Source organism: Candoia aspera, chromosome 2, assembly GCF_035149785.1.
Source record: "Candoia aspera isolate rCanAsp1 chromosome 2, rCanAsp1.hap2, whole genome shotgun sequence".
Lineage (NCBI taxonomy): Eukaryota > Metazoa > Chordata > Lepidosauria > Squamata > Boidae > Candoia > Candoia aspera.
Genome location: NC_086154.1, coordinates 165,408,500 through 165,433,245, shown reverse-complemented (window position 1 = coordinate 165,433,245; position 24,746 = coordinate 165,408,500). Strand labels below are relative to the sequence as shown.

Sequence of the window (24,746 nt, the reverse complement as noted above, 5' to 3'; positions counted from 1 at the left end):
AATGTCATTCCTGTGGGTTCAACCCAGACTCCTTTCTAATGGTCTTCCTATCAGGTCTTCATCTTCTTTCATGCCTTCCTGGACAGCCAATGTAAGGCACATGGTTGAGCACAACAGAATATTTAGGAGTTCCCTTTTTAACCAGGTATCTTCCAGATACTCAAACCTCCCAGGCAGCAAGGTGTTTGCCGATGTTGGCTGGGAAATCTGGGAGTTGCAGTCCAGGTACATCTGGAGGATATCTGGCTGGGGAAGGCTACTGTAAAATTCACTAGTTGCCCACATCTCCCTGGGCTTTTATCCTCTGCTTACCCCATGACTGATGGCCCATTTCTCTCCAGACTGGAACAATATGGATCCTTTCAGCAGGATTGGATTGAAATGGAAAAGAAGGATAGATCCTTTCTAAATTCCAGGTGATATGTTTGGACTTCTCCCCAGTGCTGGCTGGCTTGTTCCAGCTTTGCACTTCATTCACACAGAAGTGAAAATGTGGTTGGGCATAGACCCACAGCCATCCTGTCTCAGAAAAAGTAATGGACAACAGCAGCCCCACAACTGGGTTGGTGGCATTCTAGAACTACAAACTGGCATGGAATGCTCAGAGTTCATACTGGGGGGAGGTGAGAAGCCAAGCAAAACCCAAAGGTACAAGCAGCAGGCTAGGAAATGGAAAGATGCTTCTTATGCTAATCGCTTTGGAAGCCACAGCTCTAATTGGTCTATACTTGGCTTGCCCTTCTGGTTGAGGTGCCATAGTCATGCCTCTTGAACTCGTCTGGCAGGGGATTGGTTTGGAATCTGCAATATCACGAATGAAACCAGTTTCGTTCATTTCCACCTCCTGCAAGTAAAGAAGGAAAATGTTCACGATATACTTGTTGTGCCATGGACTCTTTAGAGCAGGGTTTCTCAACCTTGGCAACTTTAAGAGGTGTGGACTTCAACTCCCAGAATTCCCCAGCCAGCCATGGGGAGGGAATTCTGGGAGTTGAAGTCCACACCTCTTAAAGTTGCCAAGGTTGAGAAACCCTGCTTTAAAAAGTCTCAAGAAACCTACAGAACTTTGGTCAGAAAAATGTATTTAAGTGCATAAAACTATTTTATAATAAAGAAGCACGTATATTCCTATATTACCTATTGGTTAATTTATTTATATTATCATACACACACACACACACACACTAAATATGAGGGGAAAGGTGAAAGGTCCCCTGTGCAAGCACCGAGTCATGTCTGACCCTGTGGGGGGACGCCACTTTTGTGATGTTTTCTTGGCAGACTGTAGCGGGGTGGTTTGCCATGGCCTTCCCCAGTCGTCACCCTCCCCAGCAAGCTGGGTCCTCATTTTACTGACCTCAGAAGGATGGAAGGCTGAGTCGACCTGAGCCGGCTACCCGAGAGAGAATCCAGCTTCCACTGGGATTGAACTCAGTCATGGGGAGAGTTTCGGTTGCAATACTGCCACCTACCACTCTGCACCACATGAGGCTCTACATTAAATATATATTACAATACATCTATAAATATAATAGGATAATTATATTATTTATTTGTTATTAATACAATCTATATGTATTGTATTACAAAGGGAACCCATCATGCTCAAGTATAGTTATCAAAATATTAAAAAATAACCAATATGTAATATTGTAATATATATGCTTCTTTATTAATCCATTGGATCACTTGCAAGACAAGCTAAATATCAGTTAGAGGTTAGTGAAAATGAAGTAATTTTTTCCCCATCCAAGTTCACAGACTCCCTGAAATCTATCCAAGGACCCCAGGTTAAGAACCCCACCCTTAGGGCAGGGCAAAGTCATGTTTTTTCTTGGTGAAATCAGGGGAAGACTGACCTAATTTAAAGATCAAAACAAACTACTAGCAGGAGGGATTATTTCAATACTCTGCTTTTCCCAGTTTTCTCCTTTTAGGTGGAAACTGATGCTGGAACTGTACTGAGTGTGGTGTCTGATCGGAATATTTATTAACATTCCGGTAGATACTCATCTTTGTTTGAAAAAAAAATCAAATCCTTCCAAGGATTTGCAAGAAATGAATAGGACTTAGAAGCATATATTTCTACACCTTTTTCCTGTCCCAATTTTTAATGGCTACTACATCAGAACTTGAACCCAAAGTGGGATTTTTAATCTGGTAGAAGAAAGATGTTGAACAAGAAATGAATTATGGCAAAGTCAAGTGTGGAAGACCATCCAAAGAGGGGAATAGTATGGGCTAGAAAGGGATGGGAAAAATTGGCTGTGACATACTCAGACGCCCTATAAATGCTTTGAATTACCTGGTATCTTTTTGATTTGGGCTATAGATGGTCTTTGTCTCTGATGGGAGCTGGGATTGACACTATGTCAGCTTCAGTTGCATGAGGTTTGGAAAGAAGCTCCCTAATTGATTGCCATTCTTCACACCAAGTTCAGGAGAAAGAGTGAATGGAAAGTGTCAACCTCACGGAGATCCAAGACTATCTCTTGTTCCATTTCTAACGTTTCCAGTTGATTAATTGTATTTCCTCCAATATGTAAAGCCTACTTACATCAATGGTTCTTATCCTGATAACCTGAGGAGCTTCCTTGCATGCTTTCTCTGCTTTCTTGATAGTTTCATTGTTCCATTCTACATTGCTGATGGCCATCATTCCTTCCGTTGGACTGCAGGGAGAAATCACAACAGACGGAGTTGTCTGCAGATACCAAGATGAGACACAGAGATGGAAAAAGTGTTTCATGGTAGCCGCATCGTGAAAAGCTAACTGCAGGTGAAAACAGACAGCTATTCTGAGGATGATGACAACCTGGCCAATGGTTAGGGATAATGAGTGTTGTAATTAAACACAGTCTCCAGCTCAGTCTACTGCCAGACTCCATTCAAATTACTTCTACAACTTTGGGAATGTCTATTTTTACCCTATAGCAGCCCTGGACAGGTTTTTCAGTCCCAAAGTTGCATCTGGTGCCATGTGTAAGTTGAGGGATATCCCATACAAAACATTGCAACCTACTATGTCTGAGATGATGGTTATATTTTGCCTTTGAATAGCATGCTGGGAGCACACACACACAAAAATTGGGCAGGGGATAGGACAAACATTTAATTGGATTTAAATTTATTAAATTAGCTAAATATAGTTTGGGTGATGTCTCCACAATTGAATAATCTCCCCCTTTCTGTCCCATTAAAGCTGCAATTCAGCCACAACTTTTGGAGGAATTCTTTGTGCTGCACACAAGGCTTTTGGAGGTGGTGTGCAACGCTGATGATACAGGGTTAGTACTCCTGCTATATACCTATGCACGTACATTGATTCACCTACACCAATATGCACAGTCCCATTTGCACAAACCAGACGTGCTCCCTTAGGAGTCTTCCCTCCCAGATCTGTACAGATCAGTTTCTCTGCTGGCATTAACATCCCGTCTCCCATTGCCCTACTAGGCGTCAGGAGAGATGGAGGATTCTGCATTCTATAAGTAGAGTGGTGACAGGTTGCCCAGGGTGCTTTGTGACATTATGATGCGTTGGTAGCAAGCCATTCCTCACACATGCTCCAACTGTGCCATCCAAGCAACTTTGCTCCTTGGGCCCAGCCAAGAAGCACTCACTCATTTGCCTCCTGGCCAAGCTGATTGGCAACATATTGAATGTCTGGAAGTCCTAGGCAGTTGGAGATGTTGTTGCGAGGATAGTAGAAGAGGAATATCAGGCACATTTCATTCAAGGTACTTGGGCCTCCCTGAGAGAAAGAAAACAAAAACAAAAACAATATCTGTTTGAGCTTCCATGGAAGAGAACCAGATTGTGCAGGAACTTCAGCTCAGCTTACACTGAAAGCATTTGTTGTGGGATTAAGGGTAAATATGGCTTCCTGCCAGCTTAGTCTTTCCTGACAATTCTAACTGAACAACACACCACAAATTCTCCATTAGCAATCCCACACCAGAACTACAATTCCCCCAAGACTTACGAAGGTAATCTCTGGCCGATCTGTGGTTTGATAGCGACATTCCACCAGGAATTCATCTCCCTGTGAACAAAACAGGCAACTTCATCACGAATCTGTCAGAATATGGGGTCCCAATAATAAATGGATTATTGCCTAACAGGTATCTTAGAATGACATACTGATTTGAGAATAATATGCTCCCTCAAGTCTCTTGTCTCCTGAAGATTGAAATCATATTTATTGTCTTCGCAGAGGACCCTCAACTGTTTTCCATTCCTGCACAGAGATACAATGCCAGTGAGACACACCATTTCTCATGCTGCTGAGAGGGATCTATTTGGGGTGCAAAAGCAACAGTGACCTAATAATTTCCTGACAAATGTTTCCATGGTCACTACAGCTCAAATGACAATGTATCCGTTTCTTCATAGGATTAAGGAAATTAATTTTATGGCTGTATCTTCACATTACCCTTGGCTTCGTCAGCACAAAGTACAAAGCCTCCCTTGTTAGGATACTGGCTGTTCTCTTTGGAGTAATCTGCCCTGTTTCAGAAGGCATGGGAAGTTTTCTGGGGCATGGGTCAGTGCCAGGATGGTGCCCTCAAAGTCCTCTGCTGAGGAAAAAGAGAGTCAATGTCTGCAGAAGTAGGACTTGAATGAGGCTGGGGAATCCCAGCTATCTGTTGAGGGAAAATTAGAGGCAAATGTTTCTGGACCAGAAACAGTGAGAGAGTTAGAATCTAGGCCTCATCCTGGTTTTAAAGGATGAAGTTTATGAAGGCTGAAGGAATTAAGGCACAGTGCAGGGTTAAGGGTGAAAGCTCTTAGGGGCATTATTATCTGGGCTGATCAGCTCCTGAAAGGAAACACTCAGCCTGGTGGATATAAGCCAGCTCACTGCCTACAACCTGCTTTATTTGGTTGGGCCATGGGAACATAGTCCATGTTTTGTGGATTGGGTGCTAGACCCCTGAACTGTTCCATGTCCACTTTGTCCCTCCTGCTCTTTGAGTTTGACCACTGCCAAGAACATTGTAGCCACGGACAACAGTTGATCTGTAAAGTCTCCTCCTATTTTGCTTTTCCTGTTCATATTTGATGAGACTGCTGGCTTACTGCCAAGAGATGTACAGCTCTCTCAGCCGTAAAGATGGATAGCCAGCGTTCTTCAGTTTTTGCGTTTAAGCTACTCTCATACCCTTTTTAGTCAACTGGGGGAATTGTGTTGCTGTCATGTTACATTTGGCCTACAGATGTTGCTTACCGGTATTGGACGCCTCTCAGTCCCCTTCCAGCCAGATGGGTATGCAGTAAATAACCAAAGACATGCATATCTGGTGTGGGAGTCCCATTGATCTGGAGAAGAGAAGAAACAGACTAGTTTTAGGCTGGTCAATGTCCAGAGCAAAGGGACTGCAGCATCCATCCCACATTTTCTATCTCTTCCAGGTTAATTCTTGACCAGCCAAATGTCTCAGGAAGTTAATAGCCTTTGATTGTATTTTTCCTCTGATAGTCAACTGCAATTTCATACATTTATTACTGCTTTTTGGCTTGTCTTAAATATTGTGATTTGGCTTCTTCCCAGCAAGGCCAAATCTGCCCTGCCTACTACTTTGCCTGCTCATCCTTGCTTCACCTCCTGCCCTCCTGTGCCCATTGCCTGCCCCCCAGATGAGCTGCCTCTGGGCTTCTGCCTACCCACCCTGGCGCTTCACAGGAAGGAAGGAAGGAAGGAAGGAAGGAAGGAAGGAAGGAAGGAAGGAAGGAAGGAAGGAAGGGACTCCTACAAAGGAAACAGGAGCCCTGGAGAAGGAAGACTGCAAGCATGTAGCTTGGAGGGCAGAGAGAACCAAGAGACAGTCCCTGTCACTGGAGCTGTGCAATCAATTTTAGGTTCTCTCCCTGGGAGCTTCTGAGAAGGATTTTTGCCCAGGATTCCAGAGGTAGGAAGGAGAGTAAGCTGAGGTCAGAAACCCAACAGAAGTCCCAAAGTGGAAAATGGGTGTGGGCTTGTAATGAGTAGCCTGATTAGGGTTCTAGCTTTCACGAGAGCTGACTTCAGTAAGCTAAGAGAAAAAGTAGGAAGTTTCCATGGATGGAAATGGAAAAGAAAAACAATTTGGGAGGTTTGGGAAAATCTGAAAAATGAGATCATTAAAGTCCAAACCCAAACGACTTCTGGTGGGGACATGGCGGACTGAGCAGCTGTGCCTGCGGGCTTAGCGGGCAGAACTGACAACGCGGCATTTTTTTCAGGCTCAGGCAGGTTTTTCCTGAAACTCAGGAGTGTTTTTCCGGGAAAGGAAATTACCCCTTCTGTCCTCCAGAAGATTGCAAACAGTGTTCGCGCTCGACTGGTAATTGCTAGCCAGAAGGCTGGGATGTCACCATTTCCCAAGCAATATATATTTTAAGTATATGTACCCTAAGAGAGGCTTTCTACAGCAAGGAGAAGCTGGTTCTCTTGGTACTTATCATTATTTTTGGGATTAATTTTTTTAAAAATTCTTTTTAAGTTTTGGCTTGTTTTCCATCCAAATATTAAGAAGGATTGTGAGTAAATGTGAGTAAATAATTGTCTCCCTGTTATTATTTTTGTACTAAATTTGAAGGTATTAGCATTCTTCTACATGTTGAATTGGCTGTTTTGAACTTTCAGCTTCCTGCTTCTACTTTCCCTGGGGAACTGTTTGCTTATCACTTTCACTTGTGTAAACATATTCTGTAACTCCTTCATATCCTCAACTTTCACTGGTTAAGCTGTGGGGGTGCCATAATCTACTGCTTGAAGTATGGAGGATCTTAAACTTTCTCTGACTTCCACAGAGATTTCAAACAGATTCTGATTCTTACCAAGTTTTTATGCAAGGCATTCAGGACATTGTGGAAAATATGAGCTTTAAAATGTGTCACTTGGCTGGGTATGTTGTGGATGGAACTGAAGAATTTAACAGTAACAGAAATGTCTCTTTGACTTCTGTTGAAATGCTGGATGAAGATTGGAGAGTTGAGTTGAAGAAATTAAAGGGAGAGATTGAGTTACAAGCCATAAGTGAAATTGATCTTCTGATGGAATGCCATGGAAAAGAAGGGGTTATTATGTATGGAAGGTTTCCTGAAGAGAAGTCAGAGTTTTTGAGGGGGGCAGTTGGGCTGTTTGATTTCTGTAAGAAAAAGGCTCTGTGTGCATTGTGGGTACATGTAAATGCTTTGGTTTATTTTGAAGTGGGATAAGGGTTTAAGAATATCTATTTGGATTGTTTTGGGGGTTTGGCTGATTTCATTTATCTTTAATGATTTGCATTAAGATTGCTAAGGTATAACAAATATTATTTGGTTTTGGGTTTAATATGATTAAGATTATTAAAATTGTTGTATTATCAAGTATAATGGTAGATAATTTATATGCTTTTTAGTTTGATCTTTATTATAGTAGACAGGAATGTATAGAATAGTAGTAGGAAGGAAATAATTGAATAAATGTTATCCTGGAGGAGGTAGTTGATTAGGATGTGTGTGTGTGTGTGTGTGTGTGTGTATGTGTATGTATGTGTATGTATATGTATATATATATCTTCTCTTTCTTTTAATATAAGGGATTATTTAGTGTATTTAAGTGATTTTTATAATGTGCCAATGGAATGATTTATAGATATAATGTGATTTTGGTTTAATATAGACCAAATTAATATAATATAGACCAGGGATTGATTATGGAAAATTGTTGTATATCCTTGTTGTTAAAAGTCAGAAGTCACCTCTTTTTGTAACTTAAATTTTTTTTCTCTTGTGTTTTCACACTTTTTAAATTTTTTCTTTTTTTCTTTGTAGTTTTTTGTTTTTCTGTAGCTTTTATCTTTGTCTGAAACTTAATAAAATTCTCATTAAAAAAAGGGTCCAAACCCAAACAATACCAAAGAGAAAGAAAAATGGGAGAAAAACGATGAGAACAGCATAATTGCATGAAGAGCTCTCTGATAAACTAAGAAACAAAAAGGACAAATTTTAAAAATGGGAAAAGTAGCATATTAGAACATCAGGAATGAGCCCAGATCTGAAAAGATGGGGTCAGGAAGGTGAAAGCTCAGTTTGAGGTGAGGCTTGCAACAAACACCAACAATAACAAAAAAAGGGTTCTTTGGCTACATGGAGAATAAGAGAAAAGTCTAGGAAAGGTTGCCCTGTCAGGTGGAAAAGATGACAAGATGTTGACAGAAAACAGGGGGAAGGCTTGAATTGCTTAATTCCTATTTTGCAGCTGTCTTTTCATAAAAGGAAAAAGTGGTCCAAACTGTCAGAAAGTGTACCATGAGAGGCAGAAGAGAAATCCAGATCAAAATAGGCATGAAAGTGTGAAAGAACACTTAGCTGCTCTGAATGAATTCAAGTTGCTGGGATCGGATGGATTATACAGTATCTCAGGGGACTAAAGGTTCTAGTGAATGAGATGTCAGACCCACTAATGGTAACCTTTGAGAACTCCTGCAGTACGACAGAAGTGCCAGAATACTGGAAAAGAGCTTAGAGATTGTTCCAGTATTTAAAAATATGGAAATAAATGGACCCAGGAAACTAAAGGCCAATCAGCTTGACATCAACACCTGGGAAAACCCTAGAAAAGGTAATCATGAAGTAGGTTTGCAAGCACTTAGAAAGGAACAAGGTGTTTACTAGAAGCCAACATAGGTATTTAAAAAATAGATAGTCCCAGACTAATCTTATAGATTTTTTCTGGACAAAGTGACTAGATTAGCAGACCAAGGGAATGCTGTGGATGCCGTATATCTAGAATTTAGTAAGATATTTAATAAGGTTGACCATAGCATCCTTTTTCATAAAATGGAACAATGTGGGATGGATGGTCCCTCTACCAGATGGATTCACAGTTGGCTGAACAACTGTAGCCAATGCATAGTCCTTAATGGACCCAGTGTACTTCAACATTTTTTAAATGACTTAGACAAGCAGACAGAAGGAACGCTCAGCAAATTTACAGAGGACCCAAAGCTGGGGTGAGGAGGATTGCTAACACCTTAGAAGACAGGATCAAAGTTTAAAAGGATCTTGGTAAACTTGAAAATACAGTTTTCCAAGAAAAAGCAGTGTAATTTCCAAGGAAATGCAATTCACTCGCAAAAAAAAAAGGTAGATTCTGCACTTAGGTAGGAAAAATCAAATGTAGGTACAAGATAAGTGGTACCTAAATCAGCAGGTACATTTTGTGAGAAGGATCTGGGTGTCTTGGTAGACCACAGATTATATATGAGCCAGCAGTCTATTGCAGCTGCCAAAAGAGCCAATGCTATCACACAAAGGTATAAAGATCACAGGAAGTTATAGACAAGAAAACAATGGGCTACGGATCAGGAAATCTCCAGTTTTCATCTTGCTTTGAATTCAAAACACTGTTTGGCAAGACCTCCATCTTCAGCAGTCACATTCCCTTTGACTATTGGTAAGTGGAGAAAAGTAGGTGTAGTCGTAAGGTTCTTTTGTTTTTTTTTTTAAATGGTAAAATCACCACTTCTGCATTTTTTAAAATGTCAGGCACATGGTTTGGGGGTGGTAGAAGGTGTAATGGTTTTCTCTGGAGTTGCTACCCTGATGACAATAATGTTCCCTTCCAAGCCTGCTATTAGCTCCAGCGAACAGGCACCAATAAAGGCTTCCTTTCTGGGGTGAAAAGCAGCTTTGAAGGAGGTAAAATTTAATTAGAACAGCAGCAGGAGGAAAGGATAAACCTCCCTACTCATGTGTTCTTCTCAACCCCTCAGTTCTGTTTTTAGCCAACAGGATTACAAGGGATTTACCATCACGTCTCCTCTGCCCCGAAGAGCCAAACCTGGATGTTTTGTAGGAGATACAAGAACAGTGGGCTGACTTTGAAAACTCATGCCCACCCTTAGGGACTGTGACTGGAAACAGGAAGAAGGAACAGCTGGAATAACTCTTTCCTTTCTTGTCATTTGCCTCTGGAAAAATGTTGCCCCCCCCATCTCTTCCCAATGCTTTTCCATGGTCAGAGCAAGCAATAAATAGTTTTGGTAGGGAACTATTTGCTTAGGGAAAAATTTGGAACATGCAAGATCACACTGACCCAAAACAGGAGCAAAGCTCCGCACCTCATCTGCTGAACACACTTGGATCACACATATTCATTTTACCAATTCTTTTGTTCAGTTTTATCTCTGCACCATTCCCTCATTCTCTCTTCACCATCACAATATTTTTCTGTGTTGCTTCATCCAGCAATGAAGTTTTAAAAAGCATGACCCTATTTGGTACTTCAAGTGCCTACCTGCTAACCCAGGGATGGATTTGGGTGGACTGCAAAGCTTGGGGGCAGGAGGGATAATCAAATTATTACATCCCTGGCTGTAACTCTTCGTTCTGTATCACTTGCACCATTAGTTTTTGAAAAAGTTTCAACTGGCACCAGTGGAGACTTTCTAAAGCTCAGTTGTTAGGCTCCAGAGCTGAGCAGGGTTGGACTTGGTTGGACTTGGTACTCAGATGGGAGATGTAGCTAGACCGGGAAGTCTGGAAAGGATGTGGTGGCAAATCACTTCTGCATTGTGCCAAGAAAATAAGGTATATGCCCATGAAGTCATCAGCTGAGCTCTACTTGATGACATCTTTAGATTTATTTTTATTGCCGTGTGAAGTTGGCTATTTCAGAAAAGAGCCACAGCACATGAAGAAGGGGTGGCTGACCCTTCCATACCCAGCAATGGCACTCCCTGAAGAAGTGAGTCTTTAATAAAATCACTATTGCTAGGGTAGAAAGTTGATGGAGATATGCAGGCAAAAGGGGTTGAAGCATTATTTAAGTCCAACAAGATAACATTCAGAAGCAGTTCAGGCAAAGGCCTCCCTAATTCGCTGAACTGGGAGGAGGAGGCGGAGGAGGAGGAGGAGGAGGAAGCGCACACTCAGACTTCCAAGATGCTGTAATTATATCCAGTCTCAGTAAAAGTAGATTTAGCCTTCTTGTGGAGTTGATTTCCTGGTGTGGTCTACCTAGTGGGGCTGACAGCTGGGCAGAAGGGAAACAAGGCAGGTTTATGGCAAAGTGTGGAGGAAATAATGGCTGAAGATTCTTCATCTTTGCCGCAAAAGAAAAGAGCTTGGGGAGAGGGAGTTCCAACCAAGTGTTGGAGGGAAAGAATGAATCAGTGCCTTCCATTCCTTTGCTCAGATGGTCAGTTTCCTCAGGCTTCTTTTCTGACAAGAAACTTAGGAGGGGCTCTTGTGGAATATTTTAGGTGGCCTAATATTGAGAGCCATTTTGGTGTAGTGGTTAAGGCATCAGGCTAGAAACTGGGAGATGGCTTCCAGTGGGGACCAATGGCAGCTTGATCAGGAATTTCTGTGGCAGCAGAATGACCTGACAGCACAGGAAATTTCTTGGGCTCAGGCAGGCTTCCTTTGAGCCCAGAAGTGTTCTCCAGAGTAAGGAGAACCCCAGAAATCACCCCTCACGTCCTCTGGATGGGCTGGTAGCAGCCAGAAGACTGCAAAACGGCATTTTGTGATCTACTGGTGAGTGATCAGCTAGGAGGCGGGGCTGTCATCCCTTCCCAAGCCATGCTGCAGCCAAAACCAGACTCTAAAGCTGCCTACCCCATTTCTATAACACCAATGTTTTTTCTTGTTTAATTTTTACCAAAGAGAGGCTTTTTACAGCAAAGAAATGTGGGGTCTCTTGGTGACTTTTATTATTTTTAGAATATATTAGTGGGTGATTTGGCTTTTTTACATATAATTTGTAATGTTGAGAGGTTTAAAAGTTTGTTTGTTTGTTTTAACTAAAGTGAGCTTTGAGGAGTATAAAAGATTTTTTCTTCTTTGCTGAATCTGTGGATTAGAATTCTGACCTATTTGCTTTCTCTTTTCTGTGGGAACACTTTCTGTTATTACTTTCTATTTCTAAAACAAAATTAAAAATTAAAAAACCCTACCCGTTGTAGGATTTTTATAAGAATGACCAACTGAACTCAACAGTGCAATGAAGATAACCAGGGGTGATTGTGATGGGGTGGGCTAAGGGCTGCCAAGCTTACCTCATCAAACAGACTGGTATTGCAGAAGCCATAAGACAAGAAAGAATCTGCTTGAGGGGGGATGAAATGGATAGGAAAGGTGAAAATTCCTGTGTGTAGCACCCCCATGTCGTATGGACGCAGCTCCGGGGTATAGAAGAGTCGCAGGCCTGAGCTATCAATTAAGCCTCGGGAACAAAAAACAACAGAATTGAATGAAACAGCACTTGAACACTTGTTTAAAATTTGTGGGTTCTGCTCATTAAGGAACTATACATTAATCAGTATATTTATTTATTTGAATTTATTAGCTGCCCAACTCCAATGGACTGATTCCAGTATTGTATCAGATACATAAAATAAGCATTACAGACTCTTTTTTATGCCTCGCTTACAAGTCCCAGAGGTACTGGCTAGATTAGATGAAGTCATAGAAACTTCTGATGTTCTTATCTAGTCATCCTCAAAGTGGTGTTTCCAGAAATGTTCCAGCTTGATCATGCTGGCTGAGGGGCAGTGTAAATAGAAACCCAGCACATCTTGAGGACACAGTACCTGTTTGGGAGAGATGGAACTTCCCTAAAGAAACATGGGTCCCTGGAGAGAACTGTTGGATATTTACTTTACATCTGTTGAAACCAACCAGCCATATTGCCCAGTCATGGCAAATCATCATCATAATAAAGACATTCAAAAGTATTTCAGTGATATAAATATTTATAGAAACATATTGTGCCCTGTAAGGGCTGTTCAGACAACTTGGACAAGTGGCCAAGGAAGGCATGGGAAAGAGGTACGGAGATTGATCCTAAAGTCTCCAATATCAGTCCACTTACCACATCTCTTGGTGCCCAAAGATAGTTACATTAAACTCTTGGATTTTCCCAATATTGTTTTCAGAACATTTGATATAACTTCTCCAAAAGAGAGACTAACAATAGCTTCCAAACCCAAACGTTAACCTTAGTGTAAAACTCTACTTATAATACAGCTATGACTTCCATTATATGTTGATTCTTCCTGATGTGTACAAAATGGCAATATAAAGCAACTCCAGATTTAGTGCTCTTGAGCATCAAGCTCTACAAAACTGGCAAACCAAGGAAGCAAAACCAACATAGATTTCAGAAAGATGTCTTTAACACTTGTCTGTGGTAGAAACAGAATCTAGAACCAGCCGGAGTTATAGAGAGTTAATTAAATCAGAGTCTCCTTGAAATGGTTTCTTCCCATGTCTCTCACTTCTGGGCTGTGTTGCCTCCTCTAACTTAAAGGGTGGTCCTCCTCCTCCTCCTCCCCACAATATCTCATCTTGGGCAAGATTGTCCCAAGAGGAATTACATATTCCTCAAATAAAATCGTAGAGCTTTTGGTACAGTCTTCTTTCTCTTGCTCACTTGGTCTATCCCATAAAGGAAACATATCCTACAGATAATCATCTTTTTTCCCATCTGGATTTTGAATCTTCAAAAGCTCTGGGACTTGGTAACATGTGCTTCTTTCCATTCTGCCTCTATCCTTGGAAACCTGTTTGTGCCTCTCATTTTTCCCTTTATCAATTCACACACACTTTTACTAACCTGGAATTAAATTAAAATTGCTGTAATGAACTTCTAGCCGGATCCATTGGGCATCAGTTGGTGTCCCTATGGAGATTCCAGTTTCATCTGGGAACGTGTAGGCCTTATTTATGGGTAGAGGGTAGATGGAGAGAGAGAGAGAAAGAAAGAGTGACTTGACAGCAATGCCCCTCGGTCTCTTGCCCAGATGGGAAAGAGCACATCTGATCCTTCAAACACAATCCTAGATGCTCTGACCAGGGGAAAAAGCCTCAATGAACTCAATAGGATTTGCTTTTAAGTATACGTATGCAGGCTTGTAGGATAAAATGGTGAAGTTTGCAATACCCTTTGCAGAGTTGCTTTCATTTCAGGGGGAGATTCTCTAGGAACAGGGCTTCTCAACCTTGGCAACTTTAAGATGTGTGGACTTCAACTCCCAGAATTCCCATGCTGGCTGGGGAATTCTGGGAGTTGAAGTCCACACATCTTAAAGTTGCCAAGGTTGAGAAACCCTGCTCTAGAAACTTGTAGTGGTGATTTTTACCTCTTGATACTTAAAAAGAGCTATATAAAAACGATACATGGCTGATATTGGATAATATTGTTATATGCCTCCCAGAGTTGCCTTGTGTGAGATGGGTGGCCATATAAATGTAAAAAACAAACAAACAAACGAATAAGTAAATAAATGTAGCTTAGGGTGGGGATGTTGGGATCTTGGTGTTGTTGAGCTTTAAGGCATATAAACTTTAGCAACTCTGACCCAGACAGGACAAGTTGCATAAAAAGCCAGCAAACCCCACTTCCTGGCCCAGATGATATGACCTAATTTTTCAATGAAACATTTGTGAGAAGAAAACCAAGCTGAGCAAACCTCATGGTCCCAGTGCAGCTGATATTTCGAAGTATTGGGTCATTCCTCCCTCTTTCCTAGAAATTACTATGAAACAAAACCACGACAAATGCAAGGTTTCCCAAAGATAGGTTTCCAGACAACAGTGGGGTAGCTCCATCAGAAAGAGGCACTGGCCGACTTGGTTTGGAAGATCTGCACACTCACCCCGCCTCCTACGGCCCAGCCAGCAACTATCTGAGAGCACAGAGAAAAATCCGGATCAGCTCCATAGCAGTCGCTGACTCCGCTTGGCAGCAGGCTTCCGTTGCCACAGGCGTACACCAGGATGTGGTGCACCAGCGTTTCATTCTGGGGTGTGATTACGGGCTCAAACTATGGACAGAAAAACGGCAAGGTCAGGCCAGCCAGAAGATACCAGCCAGTGGAAAACTCTTACAGTCCATCTCACTGGCAGAGCAGATAAATGTAAGCCTGCCTGATTTTCCAGTTACCTTATAGATGTGATGTTTTGTCTTGACAATGGGTAGTGGGAGAAAGGTACAGGCGTAGGTGGTGTCATCCACTGGGATAGGAAACTGAAAAACAGACGGTAAATATCTCAGGCCTATGAACGCTCAACCCGAAAGAAATCTGTACCATATTGCTCTGTGTATCACTTGGTTGCCAGACTGAGGAACCAGTGAATGAAAGAGATCAATCTGCTGGAGACCGCTGAAGGCCATGGAATGGAGAAGCCCATCAAGAGCTTTCAGTTTTAGATACTTACCTCATTTAGTATCAAATCGTACACATGATAGACACTGGGATTGTTCAGTTTCATTTCAGTTTCCAACAGCATCATGAAGAGAGATTTGTGGGTTATTTTCCCTTGGAAGAAGTCGATTGTGTCATTTGTGCCAAAGGCAGCCAGGATGCGAAGTGTGTCAACCTGTGTAGGCACAAATGAAAAGGAAAGTCTCCTCTGTCCTACCACACATCCCTAGACATTCAGCCTCACAGGCAGCCACAAGGAAGTAAACCTCCTAATTTTCAACATGTTGGAGCTCTTGTTTGTTTGTTTGTTTTTTACTCCTGCAGTTGGACAATCTCACCAGATGCATACAAACTTGGATACAAATTCATTCTAATATTCTTACAGGTATGTATGATGAATTCCTTTGTGAGCTTTGTTCTTCCCATACAGGCTTTATTTATGATGAATTAGTAAGTAAATAAACAAGTCATCTGCCCTAGTTCAGATGCTGATTCTGAGCATGGGTAGGTATAGTAACAATATTTAGACTTGATTTTTTATGGAGATAAAAATGCAGTTGGTCATCTTTTGAAATGGCCCCAAGCAGAGACCTGAACTGTTGGGGCTGGAGGGTTTGCTGAAATAATGGCCAGTTTCTGAAACAAACATTTAAGGAATGCCAATATTAGGTCCAAAGGAGTCATATTTAGGCACTATGGCAGGAATGCCTTTGGGTGCTTAGATCAGATGTTCCCCAACCTGGTGCCCTCCATATGTGTGGGACCTGCTACTCCTAGGACTCCTAGCCCAGTCTACCCAACAGCTGGGAATAATAATTTCAAAGCGTATGCAGACATTCAGACAGATTTATGGATCTTCTCACTTGGGAGACTGAAGGAACACAAGGAAACCACAGGAAGAAAACATTTGATGACATTCTAGCGCCCCCTGTGAAATTGATAGAACAAAGCATGGCATATCTGCAGCATTCCAAATTTTCAGTAACAACCCATTTTGTTTCATAATTCCCTGAAGAATCAATTAAACTTTTAATCAGTTAATCAATTTAACTGAAGACTTTTCAGTTCTGCATATTCAATATTTTGATCCCTGCAGTGCTTGTTCTAAAGCCCACAAAGATTCCCCAATACTTCCTTTATTTGTATTTCACTTATGCTATGCCATTATGTATCTCAAGCCCAAGAGATACTTGGCAACCATATGGCATGCTTGCTAGCTAATATGAAGATGCAGCTCAGAACATCTAAATGGCCCTGGACTACTTAGGTGCTTAAATTCATTCATCCTTAGGAATCTTGGAAGAACTTTTCTGCAGAAAACAGAATCATGCATCACCATTGCATGAGACTTGCCTTTGCTTAAGAGAAATCTGGGAGGGTAGCAACAAGGAAGTTGTGATTATTGTCTGTGGAAGACTTAGGGTCCTTGTGCTGCTTTTGGGAAGGCAATTATCTTTGCTGCCCTCTGTGAAAATAAGTGCCCCCAACACCAATGTCCCACTCCTTCCATGGATTGCCTATTATCTTTTGCTGCTCAGTAATTTCTTGGCAGTAACTGGAGCACACGTTCTCATTGAGACGTAAGAGACTGGTGGGCATTTTATTCCTTTACCCCTTTTAGGGATAAGGGTAGGGATTATAACCATCGATCCCCTGTTATTTCCATTATTTGGGTCCCCAACCAGCCTCATGCATGGAAGCCCCTTTAACCAATATATTCCTTTTTTTTTCCTTTGTAAAGAAAATAAGATCGCCATTTCATTTCATGGTTTTAAAATATAAACAAATACAACTACAACTAAAGTAAGGGCTAGCAGATCAAGTGACAATACTTCAAAGTAGGTAAATGCACATAAAGGCTTCAGTGAATAAAAAGGATTTTGGTTAGCACCAAGAAGAAAATAACATTGACATCTTGTGTGGGGACATCAAGGCACATCTTCCAGTCAAACTTGACTCCTGTTGACCTCATAGAGCCCATGGAGCTCTCTTGACAACAATACTGAGGCTGATTTCCTATTGACTCCTTCTGGATGATTTTTGATTCCCCAGTCTACCCTACACTACTAGAATTTCCTGATGCTCTCCTACACAAGTACAAACTAGACCCTGCTTAGCATTTCCAGATCAGCCCAAATTAACTAGGTGCTATCATCTAGCTGGGTCACAGTTCAGGTTCTATAGCCTAAATGCCTTTTTTTTTTCATAGTTTGTACCCACTTCACTTCTGACAAGAAAAGGAGACATCAGAAGAGGAATGAAGGCCTTGGTTGGGTTGGTAGAGAAGTAAGGAATTGTCCCAGCTTAAACACAGCACTTAGGAGATGGATGAAGCTGCACAAAGCAACTTTGAAAGTGTGCATATGTGTGGGTGTGATCAAGTCTCAGATTTCTAGTTGTTTTGTTTGTAGTGGAACATCGTTTGAAGTCTTTTAGCTGCCCTGCCAGTGGCAAAGAGATGGCGATACAGTGCCTGCAGGCACAATCCATCCAAATGCTTTTATGTCTCAAAGGACAGCCATCTGCATTTGCAAGATGGAGTCTTAAAAGAACCCTCTCTCCTCTGCCAACATTTCATTTTAAGTGTGTTCTCAGATTCTGAATGGGCTTCTAAAGATTATTACATTGCAAGTTTTATTGTATTTTAATATCATTGCGTAAGATGTTTCAATTATTATTTGTGTTATGTTCTAACTCTCATCCCCTTTATGAGCTAACATCTGGACAGCAAACAAACCCCTGATATGTTCCTTAGTTTTATTAGGAAGGAAAAGCACATATTTCAAGCTCTCCCAGTGCAAGCAAAGGCAGTTCACACTTTGTGGCAGCAAATTCTGTGTTCCTTTGTGTCCTTTGTGTTCATGCCTTTGCTTATGCTGTCATTTGGTATCAATGTCTTGATTACCGTGATGTCCAGGTCATGTTCATCACATGTCCGGAATGGTCGCCTGAATGCAATGGTGGTGGAAGTTGCATCCTGGGTCAAAGACAGCAGCTCATAATCTTGACTTTCATCTTCCAAGATGGTATCCTCATTCACCCCATGCCAGTCCTGAGTGAAATAGGAAGAAGTCACAGAACCCAAGAGATCAAATATGCTGTGATTGATAGAGGGAGAGACATCACTTGGATGCAGGACCATCCAGTTGGAGAGACCATTACTTGAATGAACCTCCTTGGATGACCCTGGGCAAACCTCATTTATGTGGCTAGGCTTATGGCAAAAATTAGTTTGTAATTTGGTAGGAAGAAGCTACAGCTCTTGATATTATGAAATTGATATTGTGAAAAATCATCCTGGAGCTCATTTCAATAAATAAGAATCTGCTCTGAAGTTCTGCAGATGTGGTTGGTGGCCCAGAGTTTCCATTTCACAGGAATCATGTAATAAAATTAATTGGCAAAAGTTTCTGAATAGGAAAAAGAACCCAAGACAAAATAGAGTCCCAAACTGTTGGCATTTCTCCATCTACTTTAAAGGAAGAATGATTTTTTTCTTCCTTTTTTGTTGAGGTTTGGGGGAGATTTGCCTTCAGAGTGCAAATTATACCTCAAAAATGGACATATTAATGATTTCTGTGCCTTCCAACATAAACTGAGCAAGCCCAAACTGCAAAAGCCACCAGGGATGCCTTTCCTCCTATACCAGCCCTTGGGTTCCAACAAGAATGAAAATACCATGTGGCCCCAGCAGTACATAAATGACACTGCAGATGTCTCATTGGTCATGTGAAACAATCATGTCTAAATTCATTTGTATTTAGACATGATTGTATTGTATTGTATACAAATTATCCCTCCTCCCTCCTCAATTTTGTGCATAGAGTCAAACTTCTCATGAGAATGGTACACTTGATTTAACCTTACTGAGAAATAGATGTTGCCATCAGGAAGAACACCACCAATCACGAAGTCTGCTCCAGGAATATTCTTATTAACGGTGAAGCCAAAAGCCACCCATCCAGTTGACTGGGCTTGAAACTCAAAACTCATAATGGCAAGTTCATTGTCATAGTCCCATCGGAGGTAAGTCTGGTGTTCGGGATCCAGGAACAAAGAGAAACGCAGTTGGGAAAGTAAGGAATGGCTGGAGCAAAGGCACAAAGTAGACATGAGGAACAGCAGGCTTTTCATAGATGAATGATTCATCTTTGCAGCACACTGTGCTTTTCTGTTCTCACTCATATCACAGAGCTTTCCTTCAAAAACCACCTGGTGGGGTGGAGGAGACCCAGTTTATATGAAAGACTGGGACTAGCTGGGATCCCTGCCAAAGGGGAAGGACAGCACTTTTGGTTCTGCAAGATCAGATTTCAACCCTGAGATTTGTTTTTCATTTTATGTAATAAAGGGGCATGCTTCCCAAAAGGCATTTGTTGATACCATTTTTCAGGAGGGAGGCTTATTCTGGTCCAAGTATTGCAAAATGCACGTTATCCATTATATAACCCAGTGTTTCTCAACCTTGGCAGTTTTAAGATGTGTGGACTTCAACTCCCAGAATTCTCCAGCCAGCCACAGTCAGCTGCCCATCTGTATGTCAGTATGCACAATCCAGGCAGTTTTCCATGACTTCTCACTATGTTCCAACTATTAAATGTGTCTTACGTTTTTGTGTTTGTTCTGGATATGAACACTGGGTTAAAAAGTGCTACCAAACAGGGCAAATATTCCAAAATTGTAATTATTGGTTCATTTAAATAAAATAGGCCTCTGTAGCCAGGTGCTCTTGCCCAATGCCAGGCTTCTACACTTGTTTTGCCATTGTTTCATTTTCCTTTTATTCCATTAGGTAATACATTATAAGCGATGCCTCATCTTCCCACATTACTAGCATGGCCTGCTTTTTATTTTAAAAATGTTTTATCACCCCCTGAACAGGCTAATCTGCTGGAAAAAAAGAGAGAGAAAACTCTGGGGAGAACACTTAATCTATGTCTTTAGCAAAGGACTTCAGAAGTTTGTATCATTGTATTTATTTTGGATTTTCCATTACCTAGATGAGAGCTTTTGGCATCCTGGCTGGTTTTTGTTATGAAAGTTTCACCATTATCCCTTCTAAAACTTTTATTTACTTTTCTCATAAGAATCTGAGAGCAACTGAGGCGAATCAGTTGGGTCCACTTAGGCTTTTTGAAAAGAGAAGTTCTTTGAGTGGCCTTCAGATTCTGATAGTTTTATGGGCATGTACATGGTTTTGAAAATGACAATGTATTTGAAGAGGGATTCTGTGTTCTTATGAGAGGAATTTTCTCATCCAGTTTATTCTCCCTCTCCTGGGAACCCCCTGTAACTGGGTGCTGCCATGGTTAGGAAAAGAAGCCTCAGTACAGGACTGCCAGCATGCCAGGAAGGCAAAGTTGGTTTGCCACCATGCAAAATGTTTGATTTGGAGTCTGGAACATGTCCACGATCCATCAAACCACTTCCGGTTTACATTGAAAAAACTGCCAGACCACCCTTGGAATGGCAAGCTCAGTGTGAACTGCAGTCAAAACAGGACAGAATTCCCAGAGAGTTCCATCCCTACAATAGAACATTTTGCACATGAGCACAGAAAAATAGGAACAAGCTAGCAATTTATTCTCTTCCATATTTGTAGAAAGGGAGAAGTTTGCACGTGGGATGATCTGAGTGGATCTGAGTGCTGGGATGAGGCACCCAGTTAATGGTCAGCAACGAAGCATTGATTGGCTGGTAAATTTTCTGTACTTAGTTTTTGGCCAGAAATACCAAAACTAATTGGTTGGAGGCTTTCTGTGCACACTATAAATTTACAGATTTTAAACACCCCCATGCTCATAGTATTCTGACATCTGAATAGCTATGAAAATCTTCAGAACAGCCTGGATGAATTGTCTTCAGAATGGTTGAGTAAGGGAAAGGTTGATCATGTGGAAGTGTCTCTCTCCTTTTTCTAGAGTAAATAGAACAGGGTTTGGAGGGTTTTTTGGTAAAGGTATGGGAGTTGCTAATTTATATGGAAACAGCTTTCCTACAATAATTATTTTATTTTTTTTAGTCTGTCTTGCTTTTAAAATTAGATTATAAGCATAGGGCAGGACCTGCCTCAGCCACTTTGGGAGGTCATGAATTTCTAAAAAGTGAGATAAGTTTACAGCCAATATATAAGTAATGGAACCAGCTATTTTATGGTGGAATTCTGCAAGTTAGAGGCATTTAACTCTGGGCATTTAGCAAAAGTATATTTGTAAATTATAGAATGTTAGATTCATACAATGCATTTGGGGAATTAAATAGAAGGAGGGGGAGGACAGGGATAGGTAAATGAGAGAAGTAAGTACATTCTATCATGTTGTGGCTAGCTATGGACAGGATAAAGCAGGCTTCTTCAGAAATTAACCAAATAATCTAGAAGCAGCCAATACCTATTGAAGACTGATCTTGCCTTGTCAACTTTCTATCAATGCTCTAAGTAGCTTTTTCCCAGTTCAGGTGTGGAAATCCTTTTTGCATCAGAAAGCATGAATTGGATGTAGGAGGTGCTTCTGATATGATGTTGGACAGGGAAAAGAGCTGAGGATTACAGGCAAGGATGGCTTAAGAAAGGATAAGAACAACACGGTTTCTTGGAAAAAAGAAACCTTAAGGAAGATTGTGTGTCTCCATTTTGAGGGCATCTGAGATGCCTCCAGGAAGGGAGGACTTGACTTTGTGATAACAAGGAGAGATTAAAGTATACTAAAGAAGATAAAAAGAATAAAAAGGCACTTGTAGAAACACTTAAGATCTGGCACCAAATGGAGTGCGAAGGAAAAGAGTGAAACCTAAGTCCTCATGAGTAACAATGGATGCCTTGAGAACTCATGTCCCTGAGGGGAGATGGACATGTGGGTTGATGCAAACAGGGAAGAACCAGTGGTTATGAATGACAACTACATTAGTAGGTTCATTGTATATATGAGCAAGCTGATAGGAACTGATACTAAGTGAGGTAGGCAGTTCATGGAACCAGGGGATAAAATGTAAAATCTAGGTCAACATTTTCCAACCAGGTGTCCTTAAAATGTGTTGGAACTGCAATTCTGTGAATTCCCAAATAGTACGGTTGCAAGCTCTTCAGCAAAGGATCGTTACCTTGTCGTGGTGCTGGAGCTTGAGCACCTCAATGACGCCATGAGCTAAACCGTGAAGGGCCACCCAAGACGGGAAGGTCATGACAGAGAGGTCAGACTAAAGGCGATCCCTGGGGAAGGTAATGGCAACCCACCCCAGTATTCTTGCCGTGAAAACTAAATGGATCAGAACAACCAGAGATATGTTGGTATACCATCGGAAGATGAAACCCCCAGGTCAGAAGATGGTCAAAATGCTACTGGGGAGGAACAGAGGGTGAGTTCAACTAGCTCCAGACGTGATGACACAGCTAGCTCAAAGCCGAAAGGACGGCTAGCGGCCGACAGTGCTGGTGGTGAACGGCGAATCTGATGTTCTAAGGATCAACACACCATTGGAACCTGGAATGTAAGATCTATGAGCCAGGGAAAATTGGATGTAGTTATTGGTGAGATGTCAAGATTAAAGATAGACATTTTGGGCATCAGCGAACTGAAATGGACTGGAATGGGCCACTTCACATCAAATGACCACCAGATCTACTACTGTGGACAAGAGGACCACAGAAGAAATGGAGTAGCCTTCATAATTAATAGTAAAGTGGCTAAAGCAGTGCTTGGATACAATCCAAAAAACGACAGAATGATCTCAATTCGAATTCAGGGCAAGCCATCTAACATCACAGTGATCCAAATATACGCCCCAACCACAGATGCTGAAGAAGCTGAAGTAGAGCAGTTCCATGAGGATCTGCAGCACCTACTGGACAACACGCCTAAAAGAGATGCTATTTTCATCACGGGAGACTGGAATGCTAAGGTGGGCAGCAAATGACACCTGGAATTACAGGTAAGCATGGCCTGGGTGAACAAAACGAAGCAGGACATAGGCTGATAGAATTTTGCCAAGACAACTCAATGTGCATAACAAACACTCTCTTCCAGCAACCTAAGAGATGGCTTTATACATGGACTTCCCCAGATGGACAACACCGAAACCAGATTGACTACATCCTTTGCAGCCAAAGGTGGTATACAGTCGGTAAAAACAAGACCTGGAGCTGACTGTAGTTCAGATCATGAACTTCTTATTGCACAATTTGGGATCAGACTAAAGAGATTAGGGAAGACCCATAGATCAGCTAGATATGAGCTCACTAATATTCCTAAGGAATATGCAGTGGAGGTGAAGAATAGATTTAAGGGACTGGACTTAGTAGATAGGGTCCCAGAAGAACTATGGACAGAAGTCCGCAACATTGTTCAAGAGGCGGCAACAAAATACATCCCAAAGAAAGAGACAACCAAGAAGGCAAAATGGCTGTCTGCTGAGACACTAGAAGTAGCCCAAGAAAGAAGGAAAGCAAAAGGCAACAGTGATAGGGGGAGATATGCCCAATTAAATGCAAAATTCCAGAGGTTAGCCAGAAGAGATAAGGAATTATTTTTAAACAAGCAATGCACGGAAGTGGAAGAAAATGGAATAGGAAGGACAAGAGACCTCTTCCAGAAAATTAGAAACATCGGGGGTAAATTCCAGGCAAAAATGGGTATGATCAAAACCAAAGATGGCAAGGACCTAACAGAAGAAGAAGAGATCAAGAAAAGGTGGCAAGAATATACGGAAGACCTGTATAGGAAGGATAACAATATCGGGGATAGCTTTGACGGTGTGGTCAGTGAGCTAGAGCCAGACATGCTGAAGAGTGAGGTTGAATGGGCCTTAAGAAGCATTGCTAATAACAAGGCAGCAGGAGACGATGGCATCCCAGCTGAACTGTTCAAAATCTTGCAAGATGATGCTGTCAAGGTAATGCATGCTATATGCCAGCAAATTTGGAAAACACAAGAATGGCCATCAGATTGGAAAAAAGCAACTTATATCCCCATACCAAAAAAGGGAAACACTAAAGAATGTTCAAACTATCGAACAGTGGCACTCATTTCACATGCCAGTAAGGTAATGCTCAAGATCCTGCAAGGTAGACTTCAGCAATTCATGGAGCAAGAATTGCCAGATGTACAAGCTGGGTTTAGAAAAGGCAGAGGAACTAGGGACCAAATTGCCAATATCCGCTGGATAATGGAAAAAGCCAGGGAGTTTCAGAAAAACATCTATTTCTGTTTTATTGACTATTCTAAAGCCTTTGACTGTGTGGACCATAACAAATTGTGGCAAGTTCTTAGTGGTATGGGGATACCAAGTCATCTTGTCTGCCTCCTGAAGAATCTGTATAACGACCAAGTAGCAACAGTAAGAACAGACCACGGAACAACGGACTGGTTTAAGATTGGGAAAGGAGTACGGCAGGGCTGTATACTCTCACCCTACCTATTCAACTTGTACGCAGAACACATCATGCGACATGCTGGGCTTGAGGAATCCAAGGCTGGAGTTCAAATCACTGGAAGAAACATTAACAATCTCAGATATGCAGATGATACCACTTTGATGGCTGAAAGTGAAGAGGAACTGAGGAGCCTTATG

The 24,746-nt window shown here is 41.6% G+C and overlaps 1 protein-coding gene across 1 annotated transcript; it reads right to left on the bottom strand.

Annotated features, from left to right (window-relative positions):
• Positions 1-572: 572 nt before the first annotated feature.
• Positions 573-19,331, bottom strand: LOC134492503 (putative DBH-like monooxygenase protein 2). Its single transcript, XM_063296675.1, has 13 exons — positions 19,050-19,331; positions 18,088-18,234; positions 15,196-15,357; positions 14,921-15,004; positions 14,634-14,801; positions 13,592-13,694; positions 12,033-12,199; positions 5,231-5,322; positions 4,144-4,240; positions 3,986-4,045; positions 3,624-3,754; positions 2,558-2,672; positions 573-844 (listed from the first exon to the last, which is right to left on the bottom strand). Exons 1-13 carry the CDS (start codon positions 19,329-19,331, stop codon positions 602-604), a joined length of 1,851 nt encoding a protein of 616 aa, XP_063152745.1. The 3' UTR covers positions 573-601.
• Positions 19,332-24,746: the final 5,415 nt, after the last annotated feature.

Coding starts and splice junctions, on each gene's coding strand:
- LOC134492503 (XM_063296675.1), bottom strand. CDS start 19,331: ATGAATCATTCATCTATGAAAAGCCTGCTGTTCCTCATGTCTACTTTG. Junction 4,046..4,143: donor AGCATATTATTCTCAAATCA/GTATGTCATTCT, acceptor TTTTGTTCACAG/GGAGATGAATTCCTGGTGGA. Junction 2,673..3,623: donor CTTGGCCAGGAGGCAAATGA/GTGAGTGCTTCT, acceptor TTCTCCCTGCAG/TCCAACGGAAGGAATGATGG.